Source organism: Xenopus laevis, chromosome 6L (genome assembly GCF_017654675.1).
Source record: "Xenopus laevis strain J_2021 chromosome 6L, Xenopus_laevis_v10.1, whole genome shotgun sequence".
Lineage (NCBI taxonomy): Eukaryota > Metazoa > Chordata > Amphibia > Anura > Pipidae > Xenopus > Xenopus laevis.
Genome location: NC_054381.1, coordinates 29,388,284 through 29,402,893, shown reverse-complemented (window position 1 = coordinate 29,402,893; position 14,610 = coordinate 29,388,284). Strand labels below are relative to the sequence as shown.

At 37.6% G+C, this 14,610-nt stretch overlaps 1 protein-coding gene across 1 annotated transcript in view; it reads left to right on the top strand.

Moving 5' to 3' along the window:
- The window catches only part of itga8.L (integrin subunit alpha 8 L homeolog), a 126,809-nt gene extending 115,282 nt beyond the window's left edge, over nt 1-11,527 (top strand). Inside the window, exons 29-30 of the mRNA XM_018267300.2 lie at nt 4,135-4,257; nt 10,144-11,527. Of these exons, the coding sequence (XP_018122789.1) occupies nt 4,135-4,257; nt 10,144-10,230 (210 nt within the window). The 3' untranslated portion in view covers nt 10,231-11,527. The remainder of the gene's footprint in view (nt 1-4,134; nt 4,258-10,143) is intronic.
- Nucleotides 11,528-14,610: the final 3,083 nt, after the last annotated feature.

The following is a 14,610-nucleotide window of genomic DNA, read 5'->3' as shown; positions in this document are numbered from 1 at the left end:
TTAGGAAACAAAACCTAAGCTAACATGGTACCGACTGCTAGACAAAAATTTGTCTGAATTTGGGTATCCTAATATATTTACTAAAAATGTTGAGTTGTAATAGAGTATAGGCAGAAAAACAATGTCAACATGACAAAATTGAGGATATGTGTATGTTGCTTTAAAAGCAAATGTGAGGTGGCAACACGTGATTGGTTTTAATGTTTGGGGAGGGATCTCCTGGGGTATAAATTTTGTGACCAGATGTAACAACAGTAATGCCTATGAATAAGTGCCTGTGGGCACGAAACGCATAGAACAGAGCATCAATTGGTCTGTATGCCTACTTTTTAATATTTAAGCTGAAAAAAGAGTGATTTTTTAACTTTGAGAATATATATTTTTGGATTTTGACTTAAGTGCCCTTTAGAGTTGGGGGCTATATTCCAGCATTTTTTGGCCCTTTCTTGACAGGCCTTTATAGATTGCAGCAGTTGACTAATAGTTTCAGTAATGATCCAGGCCTTCATAGCTTGAATGTCAGTGACACTGCACATGCTCAGTATGCTCCAACTATGAGTTGAGAAGTTAGGGGTCATTGGAAATCATTAAACAGAAATAGAATCTGATGCCACAGGACTGATTATTATTCTGATAAGTTAGTAACAGTCCATAGCATGTGTTGTGAATCAGCAGATCTACTAGAGGCATCTTCTGAGGCACAGTTTGGCAGGTCTTTCTTAAAGGCTTACCGGCAAAACTTACTTTGATAAAATGTCCTGCTTGAATTGAGCACTGTAATAGCTAAGCTGGACTCTGGAGAGGAGCTTAAAGGGCAGGTAAAGTCAAAAAAATAAAATCCCATTTTTACTTTCTTTAATGAAAAAGAAACCTATCTCCAATATACTTTAATTAAAAAAATGTTTACCGTTTTAATAAGAAACCTGACTGTATGCAGTGAAATTCTCCCTTCATTTACTGCTGTGGATAGGAATTGTCAGACGGTCCCTAACTGCTGAGCAGGGAAACAATCATACTTATGAACAGCAGGGGGAGCCCCCGCCTTACTTCCCAGCCATGCAGAACTCAAGCAGCTTTATTTATGACGATCCCTAAGCAGCCCAGACCACTCTGAGCATGTGCACAGTCTTAGTCTTGCAAAGATGTTTAACAAAGTTACAAGATGGTGACCCCCTGTGGCCAACTTTGAAAGCATAAATCATTTGTTTGATTAGGCTTGTGGTGCAGTAAGTTCATGTTTATGTTTAGTACAAAATAAAAAGAGCAAATAGATTTTGTTATATTCAATTTTAAAATCTGACATGGGGCTAGACATATTGTCAATTTCCCAGCTGTCTCCAGTCATGTGACTTGTGCTCTGATAAACTTCAACCACTTCTTTACTGCTGTACTGCAAGTTGGAGTGATATCACCCCCCCCCCAGCAGCCTAACAACTGAACAATGGGAAGGTAACCAGATAGCAGCTCACTAACACAAGATAACAGCTCCCTGGAAGATCTAAGAACAGCACTTAATAGTAAAAGCCAAGCCCCACTGAGACTGATTCAGTTACATTAGAGGGATCCTGTCATCGGAAAACATGTTTTTTTTCAAAATGCATCAGTTAATAGTGCTACTCCAGCAGAATTCTGCACTGAAATCCATTTCTCAAAAGAGCAAACAGATTTTTTTATATCCAATTTTGAAATCTGACATGGGGCTAGACATATTGCCAATTTCCCAGCTGCCCCTGGTCATGTGACTTGTGCCTGCACTTTAGGAGAGAAATGCTTTCTGGCAGGCTGCTGTTTTTCCTTCTCAATGTAACTGAATGTGTCTCAGTGAGACATGGGTTTTTACTATTGAGTGTTGTTCTTAGATCTACCAGGGAGCTGCTATCTGGTTACCTTCCCAGTGTTCTTTTGTTTGGCTGCTGGGGGGGTATCAAGTTGGAGTGATATCACTCCAACTTGCAGTACAGCAGTAAAGAGTGATTGAAGTTTATCAGAGCACAAGTCACATGACTTGGGGCAGCTGGGAAAGTTTGATAAAGAGCCAGGATGTGGCTTGAAACGTAACTGTGTCTTTTGGTCATAGCCAAGTTACAATAAAGGCTTTTTTATTAACAAAACGGTGCTGTCCATTTCCGAAATTCGCAGCTGGGAAATTGACAAAATGTCTAGCCCCATGTCAGATTTCAAAATTGAATATAAAAAATTCTGCTTGCTCTTTTGAGAAATGGATTTCAGTGCAGAATTCTGCTGGAGCAGCACTATTAATTGATTCATTTTGAAAAAAATTTTTTTTCCCATGACAGTATCCCTTTAAGTAGGAGAAATAACAGCCTGCCAGAAAGTAATTCCATCCTAAAGTGCAGGCACAAGTCACATGACTGGGGCAGCTGGGAAACTGACAAAATGTCTTACACCATGTCAGGTTTGAAAATTGAATATGAAAAAATCTGTTTGCTCTTTTGAGAAATGGTTTCAGTGCAGAATTCTGCTGGAGAAGCACTATTAACTGATGTGTTTTGGGAAAAAAACATGTTTTTCCATGACAGTATCCCTTTAAGCTTTAACAATATCCAATAAATTAAATGTACTGCTGGAGGGTTGCATGTCCCCCTACTGGGCCCCCCAAATACTGGGGGCCTCGTCTGTCCTTCTTGCTCTCTTCTAAAAGTCTTAGTTCTGGCTATTACACCTATTCCTATAAACACTGGGGCTCATTTATCAACACTGGGCAAATTTGCCCATGGGCAGTTACCTATAGCAACCAATCAGCGGTTAGCTTTTTAAAGCCAGCTGCAAGTAGAACAATGAATGTAGCAATCTGATTGGTTGCCATGGCCATGTGCAAATTTGCTCAGTGTTGATAAATGACCCCCATTGTGCCTAGTTTATGATTAGAGACTTTCCCTGATATAAAGGGCCAGATTCAATTCAAAGTTATCTCACAATTTATCATGTGTAAACTCATGGACAAGATGAAATTGGAGGAGAAAAACTTTTCTCCAAATTCAGCTCCAGTTTAGATACAGTGAGATACGTTTTTCTGAATTGAATTGCATCTCAAATTGAATCTCGTCCATGAGTTTTGAATTAAATCTGGCCCTATGTTTGATAGGAGGGTAATGAGACCATGTGCTAAAGGAGCAGTATCTTTGAAGAACGACTGCTGTTTTGTGAATTCAGAGTCACCTACACACTGGACATCACAGCTGAAGGGGTTAAAATGTTGCTTCAGCTTTTCATGTAAGCTAATCAGAATGAACATTGACATTTTGTTTGACGGGATCCTAATAAGTGAAGATCTAGTGCTTTTGCTTTTGTTATAAATATTTATAGAATTCTCCAAAAAGGCTGTTTATACAAAGACACAGTAGTATGAAAACAAAAAGTCCATTTCTATCATTTATTATTGCAGCCCCATGGGAACGGGATTGACGCTCTAAGCAGTGTGTCAGATCTGCGGAATTTCTGGTCTTTCTGGACATATGTATTTTTTTTTGTTAAAGAGCACTAAAATGTATGTTTAACCTCTCAGCCATCAGATAGAAATGATTTACCGCTTCCTTACATAAAAGGAAATCTGCTGATCCTTCTCCGTATCTTTGTGCTGCAGTCACTGCGAAGGATAAGATCCATTTCTCTAGGATTTTAAAAGAGGTTTAAAGAGAAAGCATTTAAATCATTGTCTTCTTTGACCCGTCAGTTTCCCTGTACAGTTATGGGATCTGTTATCCAGAATGCTTGGGATCTGGGGTTTTCCAGATAAGGGGTCTTTCAGAAACCTGGATCTCCATACTTTAAGCCTGCTACAAAATGGTTTAAACATTTAATAAACCCCATAGACTGGTTTTGCCTCCAGTAAGGATTAATTATATCTTAGTTGGGATCAAGTACAAGCTACTGTTTTATTATTACAGAGAAAAAGAAAATCAGTTTTAAAATTTTGAATTATTTGATTAAATGGGAGATGGCCTCTCCATAATTCAGAGCTTCCTGGATAAAGGCTTTCCCGATAATGGATCCCATACTTGTAATAAGGGGAGAGAAGGCAGGTTGCTGTTTCTTTTGTCTAACATACCGACATTTTATTTGATATTCTTCATAGTTGTACATTTTATATTTTCTTTTTTTTTTTTGTTACAGATAAAAACGTCTGTGATCTGGGCCACTCCAAATATCTCATTTGCTATCCCTCTTTGGGTCATCATATTGGCTATTCTCCTTGGTTTACTAGTTCTTGCCATTCTGACACTGGCTATGTGGAAGGTAAGTGTAAATCATCCCATAATAAAGTATGCAGGATATATATATATATATATATATATATATATATATATATATATGTAGAGTAGGGGAACCGGCACTCACGAAATGGAGGTCTAGCGTGCCTGGGTGCAGTCCAAGATCAGTGACATAGATTAGGCAAAGTAGAGATCGCACTCGCAGGACTTACTTTTAATAAAGTAACTTTATTGTGGACAGGTGCTAATAAAGTTACTTTATTAAAAGTAAGTCCTGCGAGTGCGATCTCTACTTTGCCTAATATATATATATATATATATATATATATATATATATATATATATATATATATATATATATATATATATATATATATATATATATAGTAATGCAAAGCAACCAATCAGGCATTTGCTTTCATTAGCCTATGGGCTGTGCAACTGTGGCATGGCTATAGTTTCCATTAATCTGTTGTTAGAGGGTAAAATGTGATATAAAAACCTGTTTTAGTTGCCATTCCTAAAATATTTGAAGCAAATGTCTGTTCCATAAGGTATTGCTTTCTTACTGGTGTCTCTATTGCTTTCTACTTCCAAAGTGGCAAGGAGACAAATTAATTATGATCCTTTTTATATAACTGAATCCTCTGCATTATCCATAAATATTTGGCTGTCCACCTTTTGGAAAGAGGGGAGATGTATAGGAACGAGACCTAGAATCTATTATCCAGAAAAGATAGGGGCTGTGGGTTTTCCAGATAAAGGGTCTTTCTGTAATGTGGGCAATCAAAGTAAAAACTATTACAGACCTTTGCATAGGACTAATATCTGTAAACGTATTGGCTCCTGGGGCTGAAGATACAATAAATTACCTATAATAAATAAATGTTTTTCTAACTGCCATTAGTTATTTTTATGGCTCTAAAAAGTTCCACACATCTATGTGCTTAGGGGGAAAAATAAAATTACTGTCATTTTCAAAGAGATTTATTACTAGCAGCTCGCTAGCTACATCATGACCATATGAAACATGTGGTTTGAGGTACATGGACTGGGGGAGGAAAGAAGGTCCCATGCAGCATGTTTGGGGATTAAGCTCAACCAATGACATAGCTGTTCCAGACATATCTCACGGGACATCTGTGCAAAGGGAGGGATAATTGGTGTCTGTTAGATGAGTCTGGAGTAAGCGTTGGAGGTTGGATAGGCAAGGGGAGACTCTTTTAGTTTTTAATTAACAACAGATGTTGCTTGTAGCTATTTTAGGCAGAATTATGTATATGAAGAGAACCCAGATAGGATATAGGATATTTTGAGCTTGAGCAAAAACTTTAATTGGAAAAAGGCTAAGCTAGGTAGGTTGTTGGTAATTTCATATGGACATGTTTTATGTTTTATTATCACTGCCTTTTTATTAATGTCCAGTTAATTCCTGGAGCCTTGTGGAATAGGACTTTCACACACCAATATGCTCCATTTTTCTTACATATACATATATAAAACTATATAAACACATACCCATGCTAAACTAACTTTATATCTTGAGATCACTGCATATGAGCTTTTCCAAGAAGTCATCCAAGCGACTCTTAAAGGACCAGTAACATACATTTTTTTATTAAAAAATTTGTTCGTGTAGAACGAAAAAAACAACACAAAGACGTATTAAAGTTTTAAATCGCTAAGTCATTATTAAGAAATAATTTACCGAAACTCTATCGTGCTATGCTCGAATTCTCCTCCCTCCTTAGCGATTTAAAAGTTTAATATGTCTTTTCTTTTCATTCTACACCAGGGGTCCCCAACCTTTTTTACTCGTGAGCCACATTTAAATGTAAAAAGAGTTGGAGAGCAACACAAGCATGAGAAAGTCCACGGGGATGTCAAATAAGGCCTTTGATTGGCTGTTTGGTAGCCCCTATATGGACTGACAGCCTACAGGAGAGTCAGTTTGGCAGTACACGTGGTTTTTATGCAACCAAAATTTGCCTCTAAGCCAGGAATTCAAAAATAAGCTCCTGCTTTGAGGCCACTGGGAGCAACATCCAAGGGGTTGGAGAGCAACATGTTGCTCGCGAGCTACTGGTTGGGGACCACTGTTCTACACTAACAAATTTTTTAATTAATAAAATTTATGTTACTGATCCTTTAAAGGCATTAATAGAATCTTCCATCACAACATCAACCAAAAGGGCATTCCACATCCTCAATGTCCTCACCCAGGCCCGGATTTGCGGCAAGGCCGCATAGGCCCGGGTCTAGGGCGGCAAAAAATAGGGGCGGCATGCCGCCCAGCCGCATTATGGGGACGTTCGCGTCCCCGTTCAACTACTCCAGCTGCGCCGGCGTTTATTCGCTGGGAAGGCGGACGCTAGGACTGCGCAGCCGCCTGGTCGGAACGTGCAGCCTAGGGGCGCCCGGAAAAGAAATCCGGCGCTGTCCTCACCATGAAGAACCACCTACGTTGCTTCAAGTGAATGTTCAGGTCCTCAAGTCTAAAGGGGTGGCCTCTCATTAATTGATCTGGTGAATAATCATTTCCCCTCGCAAGTTGCTTTTCTCCAGAGAAACAACCCAAACATTGGCAGTCTACCATCATCTTTCATCCTTTAACCAATTTAGTTGCACATCTCTGCACTCTTTCCAGCTCATTTATATCCTACTTAAAGATTGATAGAACCCACAGAATGCCAGTGCGGGCCTGATTGGAGCCCAAAACTGCACTGCATACTCCAGGTGAGGCCTTACCAGGGACCTATAAAGAAGAAAAGTATGTTTTCATCCCTCGAGTTAATGCCCTTTTTTATTCAAGACGGTACTTTTGTAGCAGCTGACTAAAACTGCCTAGATTTACACAGCTTGTTACCCACAAAAATCCCCAAATCCATCCAATCAAGGAGGCTCCCAATACACTGCCATTTAGTGTGTAACTTGCATTCATCTTATTTCTGCTGAAATGCATAACCTGCATTTATCAACATTAAACCTCATTTTCCAATTTGCTGCTCACTTTTGTACAATTTAGTATCATCAACAAAAATAGAGACAGTACTTACAATGGCAACCTTAAGGTAATTAATATACAAATTATTAAGATGCAAAGGACCCCTGTGGTGCTCCATTACCAACACTGGTTTAATTAGAAAATGTTTCATTTACCACCACTCTTTGTAATCTATCCTTCAGCCATTTCTCTATCCAACTGCAAATATTATGTCCCAGACCAATATGCTTTAATGAAACCAGTAACCTTCGGTGTGGTACTGTACTATAAATCCACACAGTTAACTGGTTGCTAGTACTGTGATTGACATGGCAGGCTAAAGTGATGCAATATATACACATATTGAGTAAGAAAAAACAAGCACTACAACTTTGATGTAATGTACCAAAGCAGAGGCTAACTGCATCCTCGTTGGAAATTGGTTAACAAAAACTTACAGCGTGCCACCAAACAGCATCCAAAATATTCCAACTGGCCAAGTGTATTTCAATGTCTAGCGTCAATCTAGCCCTATGTGGACTGATTCTCAGGATACTAACGAAATCAATTCTGGATTTTTTTTTTACTATTTCCAATTGGAAAATTGGGCTATTATATTGAATGAAGTGCCTGAGCATGGCTTCACAACTAGTGCATGATCCTACCCAAGTGCTGATGGGGTTTTCACCAACCCTGACCTTTTTAAACGTGTTACACATATTTTATGATACTGTGCACATTCTCCTCCTGTGCATAACTTATATAAATGTGGAATTTTGCTTTAAAAAAAGAACTGGCCAACACAGCAAACAGGCATCCTGGGATTACAAAAATCACATTTGCTGTCTTTTTCCTAACGTTCCTTCAAATAATGAATTTACAAGATTATAAGAGATGGACAATACACCGCCAGATCTCTGGGGCAAAAAGCTGTTACATCCATCAACTTTAAGGGAAAACAAAAGTTGACCCTTTTGGATTTTTTTTTCATTATTGTAAAAACAGGTATAGAAGAGGAATGCATTGTTGGAAATATTTTATTTTTGAAGATTTATTTTCCAGTTCAGTTTTGTGTTTTGGCTTGTATTCCTTTTATTAATGTGGTTTCTGTTTGTTCTGGTTTATGAAGTGTACTACTTTTAATATTGTTTTTTTTTTTTTGTAGTTGTTGGGGTGGCCCTTTAATGTTTCTGCATATGTTTGCTTAATGCTTAATTGGTGCTCTAGATGATTACTTCCAGAGAAATAGGATGCATTAAATTCATAAATACTTTATATAGAATGAATGCCGAGGACCACCAGAACTGTAAACTAAAATCAAAGATTTACCTCATTTATGCATTGGAACACTGCATTAGATACTTGCTACTCATTAAAGCTGGACTTTCTCTCTTAAAGTCAAAGCCATTGTGGCCCCTGATACCCACGTGGTACTTCATTACACACTGGTTATAGGTGCGATGTAAAAAACAATGGTCATTTTGTTTAGTGCCATATCTTGGATAGCCCCATTATCCTGCTACAAGAAGCAAGTCCCTTCGAATGCAAAAACTTTTACAGTGGTTGCCTCTTGTACAGTTAAGCCCATGTTCCATCAAAACAAATAGTTGTGTTCATTAAGGCTGTTAAAGTCCAGAATTAGGGCTGCATAGGTTTCAGGGGTCAAAATAATGAATATTTGCATAATTAAACATCAGAAATCTGAATGGGATCTGGCTGTATAAATTAGAATGAAAAGGAATAATGACAGAAACAGAGTAAAGTGGAAAAAAGGACATTTTAAGAGTTTACATGTAGATTCTTTTGGATCCTACACCACTTCCTACATTACTTACTTGAGTCCAGTAATGAGGAATATTGGCCATCCTAAGAGCACAGAGAATATTACTGAAAAACTAAAAAGTAATAAAGAAGTAGGCTAGAAATTTACACCTTACAGATCATTTATGTACTCAAGATGCAGGGGCAGATTTATCAAGGGTCGAAGTGAATTCGAGGGAATTTTCAAAGTAAAAAAATTCCTAATTCAAAGTAATTTTTTGGATACTTCGACCATTGAATAGGATACTATGACTTCGACTTCAAATTCAATTAGCAGTAAAATAGTTTGAATATTCGACCATTCGATAATCAAAGTACTGTCTCTTTAAAAAAACATTGATTTCAATACTTCGCCAAATTAAACCTGCCGAAGTGCTATGTTAGCCTATGGGGACCTTCTAGAGCAAGTTTTTTGAAGTCAAAGTAAAATCGTTTGATCGATTGATGAAATCCTTCGAATCATTCGATTTGAAGGATTTCATCGTTTACTCCGACTGCAAATGGGCAAATTCGATATAAAAAAAACTTCGACTTTGATATTCAAAGTCGAAGGATTCCAATTCGATGGTCGAATTTTTTCTACTTCGAAATTCGACCCTTGATGAATCTGCCCCGGAGTTTTTATACCGGTAATGCAGAATGTATTACCATAATACAGCTATAGGATCCATTATCTGGAAACATTACTCAGAAAGCTTCCAAGTACAAGATGGCAATCTCCCATAGATTCCATTTAACGCAAATGATTCACAGTTTTAAATATAATTTCCTTCTTCTCTGTAATAAGTACCTTGTACTTGATCCCAACTAAGCTATAATGAATCCTTGGTGAAGGCAAAATCATACTAATGGGTCTAATTAATGTTTTGATGATTTTTTGGTAGACTTTGGGGTAGATTTATTAAAGGGCATGTAAAGTCTAAAATAGACTCACTGAATTGAATTTGTCCCATTATATCATAAGAAATGTTCCAGATAAGTAGAAGGGGCTTTTGCAATGATGGTATAGATAAATGTATAACGTATATAGAATTGTAGTGGAGAATAATCACTGTGTTTGATACTTTAATATTAATTTACAATTGTGTATGTTTTGTTCCTACACAGTGCGGTTTCTTTGACAGAGCGAGGCCCCCACAGGATGACGTTGCAGATGACACTCAACAGTTAACAAACAAGACAGCAGAAGCATGAAGGCAGAAGAAGAAATGTTCTAAATCTGGAGACAATAAGTTATACAAAGCAATCTTTGTGAGTGATATCATGAGATGGAGTTGGTGCCTGATGAAGGTTATGAAAGAAAACTGCCTTAAATTCTTGCAACAACAAACGGAATTTTACTTGAATCCTTTGGAGTTTTGTTTGGATGAGTTTGTACCTTCTGGACATTTGGTGAGATGATTGACTTTAAGCAAAAACAACGAGGCAGTGCTTACATTACTGTCTTCCAAGGACTGGTTCTATGATGACTTGGAAACTCTTCCCTGGAGAAGACAAACCTCTTGGTTTTCGTTGTGGGTTGGCAGAGTGTTTGGAAATGTCTGTGAAAATGACAAAGACTTTTGAAATTACGTTTTCAAGAAGACTTTTATTTCTTCCAATATGTCCTCAGACAATGACAGGGTTAGCAGCTTTGCAGACAAGTCTCGAACATTGTCCATGTTCTCCTAATGCAACATTCTCACCAAGATGCAGAAAAAAAAATATTCTCTATTTGATGTCTATGGACAATGCACAGGCCACACAATTCTGGATGTCAGCAATATTTAAGGATGGCACTAAAACTAAAAAAGCATTGTAGTGCACTTGTTGTGCAGATGTATGGCCCCCATTGTTGTGCCTTTACACAAGGAGAGTGTGTTTTTAAGGATACCTGAACTACACCTTTTTACATTTGGCTGGTAAATATGGCTGAACAATCATTCAGTGGCCATTTTTATACCACTGTCAAGTTAAATTATTTTTTGTTGAATGTGTAGGACAATCAGTTCTGTTGGGATTTTGTTGTTCTGCTGCCATTTTCCATGTCTTGCATAAGACAACAGTTACCCAAAGCAGCTCCACTTAAATCATGAGATGCCTTATAACTGTCTCATAGTATAAATGAGTCAGTAAAGGAAAATCAGCTCCTATAAATAAGATCACAGCCTCCATGTACTGTAACCACAACCACTGCTAGTGCAATATAAAGTGCAATTACTACAATTAGGCCGGACAGTCCGTACAGTTCCGAATCAATAGTGGACTGCACCCCGAGTCATCAAAAAAATCTTCCTGTGTAAACTTCATGTAATTACTGTTTCCGCTGTATACGTTACCTCTATATTTACTGTTTTATTTGTCACATGATCCTTAAATACCCTTAGGGAGTAGCGAGTATTTAAAACTCTCTGTGCAATACGTAATGAACCAAAGGCATGTTTACACTGGCATTTGTTGTACTTCTTTGTTGTTTTCTACATGAAAAAATAAACAGTTTAATAATGAGGAAGAAACATGTGACTGAAGCGTAATTTGAATTTATTTGCATTTAAAACAAGGCCTGATGAAGTGTAAGTTTTAAAAATAAAGTCCAAAAGTCATGTATCTGCCAAAAATAGACTATGACATGGTTTGAATTGGGAATCTAAAGTCAAAGGTAATAATGTTTTCCAGATTTTATTTCCAATGTGCCTGCTTACATGACACCCAATATTTAAATCAGTCCTTTTTCCAACTCCCATACACAGACTGTACACACCATATACAAGTACAGGTATGGGATCTGTTATCCGGAAACCCGTTATCCAGAAAGTTCCGAATTACAGGTAGGCCATCTCCCATAGACTCAATTTTATCTAAATAATTAAATTTGTATTTCCTTTTTCTCTTTAATAATAAAACAGTAGCTTGTACTTGACCCAAACTAAGATATAATTAATCCTAATTGTAAGCAAAACCAGCCTATTGGGTTGATTTAATGTTTGAATGATTTTCTAGTAGACTTATAGGGTATTTAAAGTCTAAAATAGAATAAGGCTAGAAATGCTGTATTTTGTATACTAAATATAAACATGAACTTACTGCACCACAAGCCTAATCAAACAAATGATTTATGCTTTCAAAGTTGGCCACAGGGGGTCACCATTTTGTAACTTTGTTATAAATCTTTGTAAGACCAAGACTGTGCACATGCTCAGTGTGGTCTGGGCTGCTTAGGGATTGTCATAAACAAAGCTGCTTGAGTTCTGCATGGCTGGGAAATAAGGCGGGGGCTCCCCCTGCTGTTCATTAGTATGATTGTTTCCCTGCTCTGGCAATTCCTATCCACAGCAGTAAATGAAGGGAGAATTTCACTGCATACAGTCAGGTTTCTTATAAAAACGGTACAAATTTTTTAACTAAAGTATATTTCATTAAAGAAAGTAAAAATTGGATTTTATTTTTTTGCCTTTACATGCCCTTTAAGGTATGCAGATCCAATTACAGAAAGATCTGTTATCCGGAAACCCCAGGTCCCCAGCATTCATGATAACAGATCCTGTGCCTGTACTGTAGATAAGCAGTTTTCTTTTCCATACCTGCCATTACAGCCCTTTTGTCAAGATGCCATTGAAACACAATTGGCTTCTAAGAAACCTAAAAAAATGACCATGCTGAAGCCAAAGTCAAGTGTGAAATAACTGTTAATAGATATACAGAAAATATGAAACAGACCCCTAATCTACTGCATTTTTAATAATTTAAATATATCTCTGATTGGTGTAAAATCCATCAAGTCTTAGCAAAACAGCCACAGCGAAGGGGAAATAGAAAATTGTATTCAGACTTGGGGGGGCTGTTGAATGTAACTACAGACTTTTTTTAGGCAGAGCACCAACCTCAGACTATTTTTCTATCCTCAAAATAACAGAATAGACAAAGTGTGGCTTGTTTCGATACCTAGGCTAGAGTGTTCAAAAACTTGCACTTTAATAAAGAAGCTGTTTTTATGCTGATGGTGAAAGGGGAGATTCACCTTCAAACAACTAGTTGGTTTCAGATAGATCACCAGAAATAACGACTTTGTCCAATTACTTTCTATTTTCTATGTGTCATTGTTTTTCTAATATTGAAGTGTAGCGTCAATTTTCACCTTCTAAAGCAGCTCTGGGAGGGGGGGGTCGCCGACCCTGTAAACTGTTCTAAATTGATACAGTAGTTGATACATTTCTTATCTTTATTCCTGCGGAGCTGAATCCCTGAGTTTCATTACAGGCAGCTGTTAGAATTGATACAATAGTTGCTAATACTGCAGAGATGCTGCTGAGAAATGTCTCAACTAAATGTAGCAAAACTGTAACAGTTCAGATTCTGCACCTCAATTACTGAGCTGCCAGACTAACACCAGAGACGGACATTAAACTTTAAATTTAGATGGCGAAAAAACATAAATAATGGAAAGTAATTGAAAAAAGTGTTTATTTCTGGGGAACAATCTGAAAACAATTGAACTGAAAAAAGTGTTTGAAAGGTGAACATCCCCTAAGGGCCATGGCTGACGGGGAGATTTGTTGCTTGCGTTAAACTTGCAGGCGACAAATCGCCCGAAAAAGCTTCGCCACTGGTAGTAATTGATATCAACGGTGGTAATACCTATGAATCACAAAGTATGGAGTTTACTTGTGAGGCAACTTCAGAAAAATTAATCCCCGTGTAGGTTTTGCCAGAGACAATTTCTTGCCAGTGGAGGAGAATATTCAGGAGATTTGTCACCTGCAGTAGAGCAAATTTATCCCCATCAGCCATTACCATAAATCCAATCATGGTACAAACATAACTTGTTGTCAACACTGCTGCCTTGCACAATAGAGTTCTTGAGTTTGATTCTGACATGAGCATATCTGCAAAGGGTTTGATGTTCGCCCCAGCTTCCTCCCATACTACAAACATACAGTCAGCTTATCTCGATCTACTGGATTTATAACAATTAAGTAGATCTCTGATTGGTGCAAATCCATCAAATCCTGGTAAAACAACCACAATGAAAGGGAGATAGAAAATAATTGTATTAAGACTTGCCTGTTACATGTAACTATAGACTTTGTTTTTGGCAGAGCACCAACCTCAGATTTTAGACTATTTTAACAACACTTCTATCCCCAAAATAAGAGAATAGATCAAGTGTTGCTTGTTTCTATAATGATAACTAGGCTCTAGAGTATTCTAACACTTACCCTTTAGTAGAAGCTGTTTTTATGCTAATGGTGAAACCATAAGGGCCATGGCTGATGGGGAGATTTGTTGCCTGCGATAAATTTGCAGCCGACAAATCTCCCAAAAATGCTTCCCCACTGCCACTGGTAGTAATTGAAATCGCCGGTGGTAATACCTATGCATCACAAAGTCAACCAAAGTTTAGTCTCAAGACAACGTCAGAAAAATTAAGCAACGTGTAGGTTTTGCCAAGGCAATTTCAGTTATTGCCAGTGGAGGACGATATTCATGAGATTTGTCACCCGCAGAGCAAATTTATTGCAAGTGACAAATCTCCCCATTGGCCTTTATCTTAAATTCAGTCATGGTACATAACTTCTGTTCAGTACAGTTGTTAAA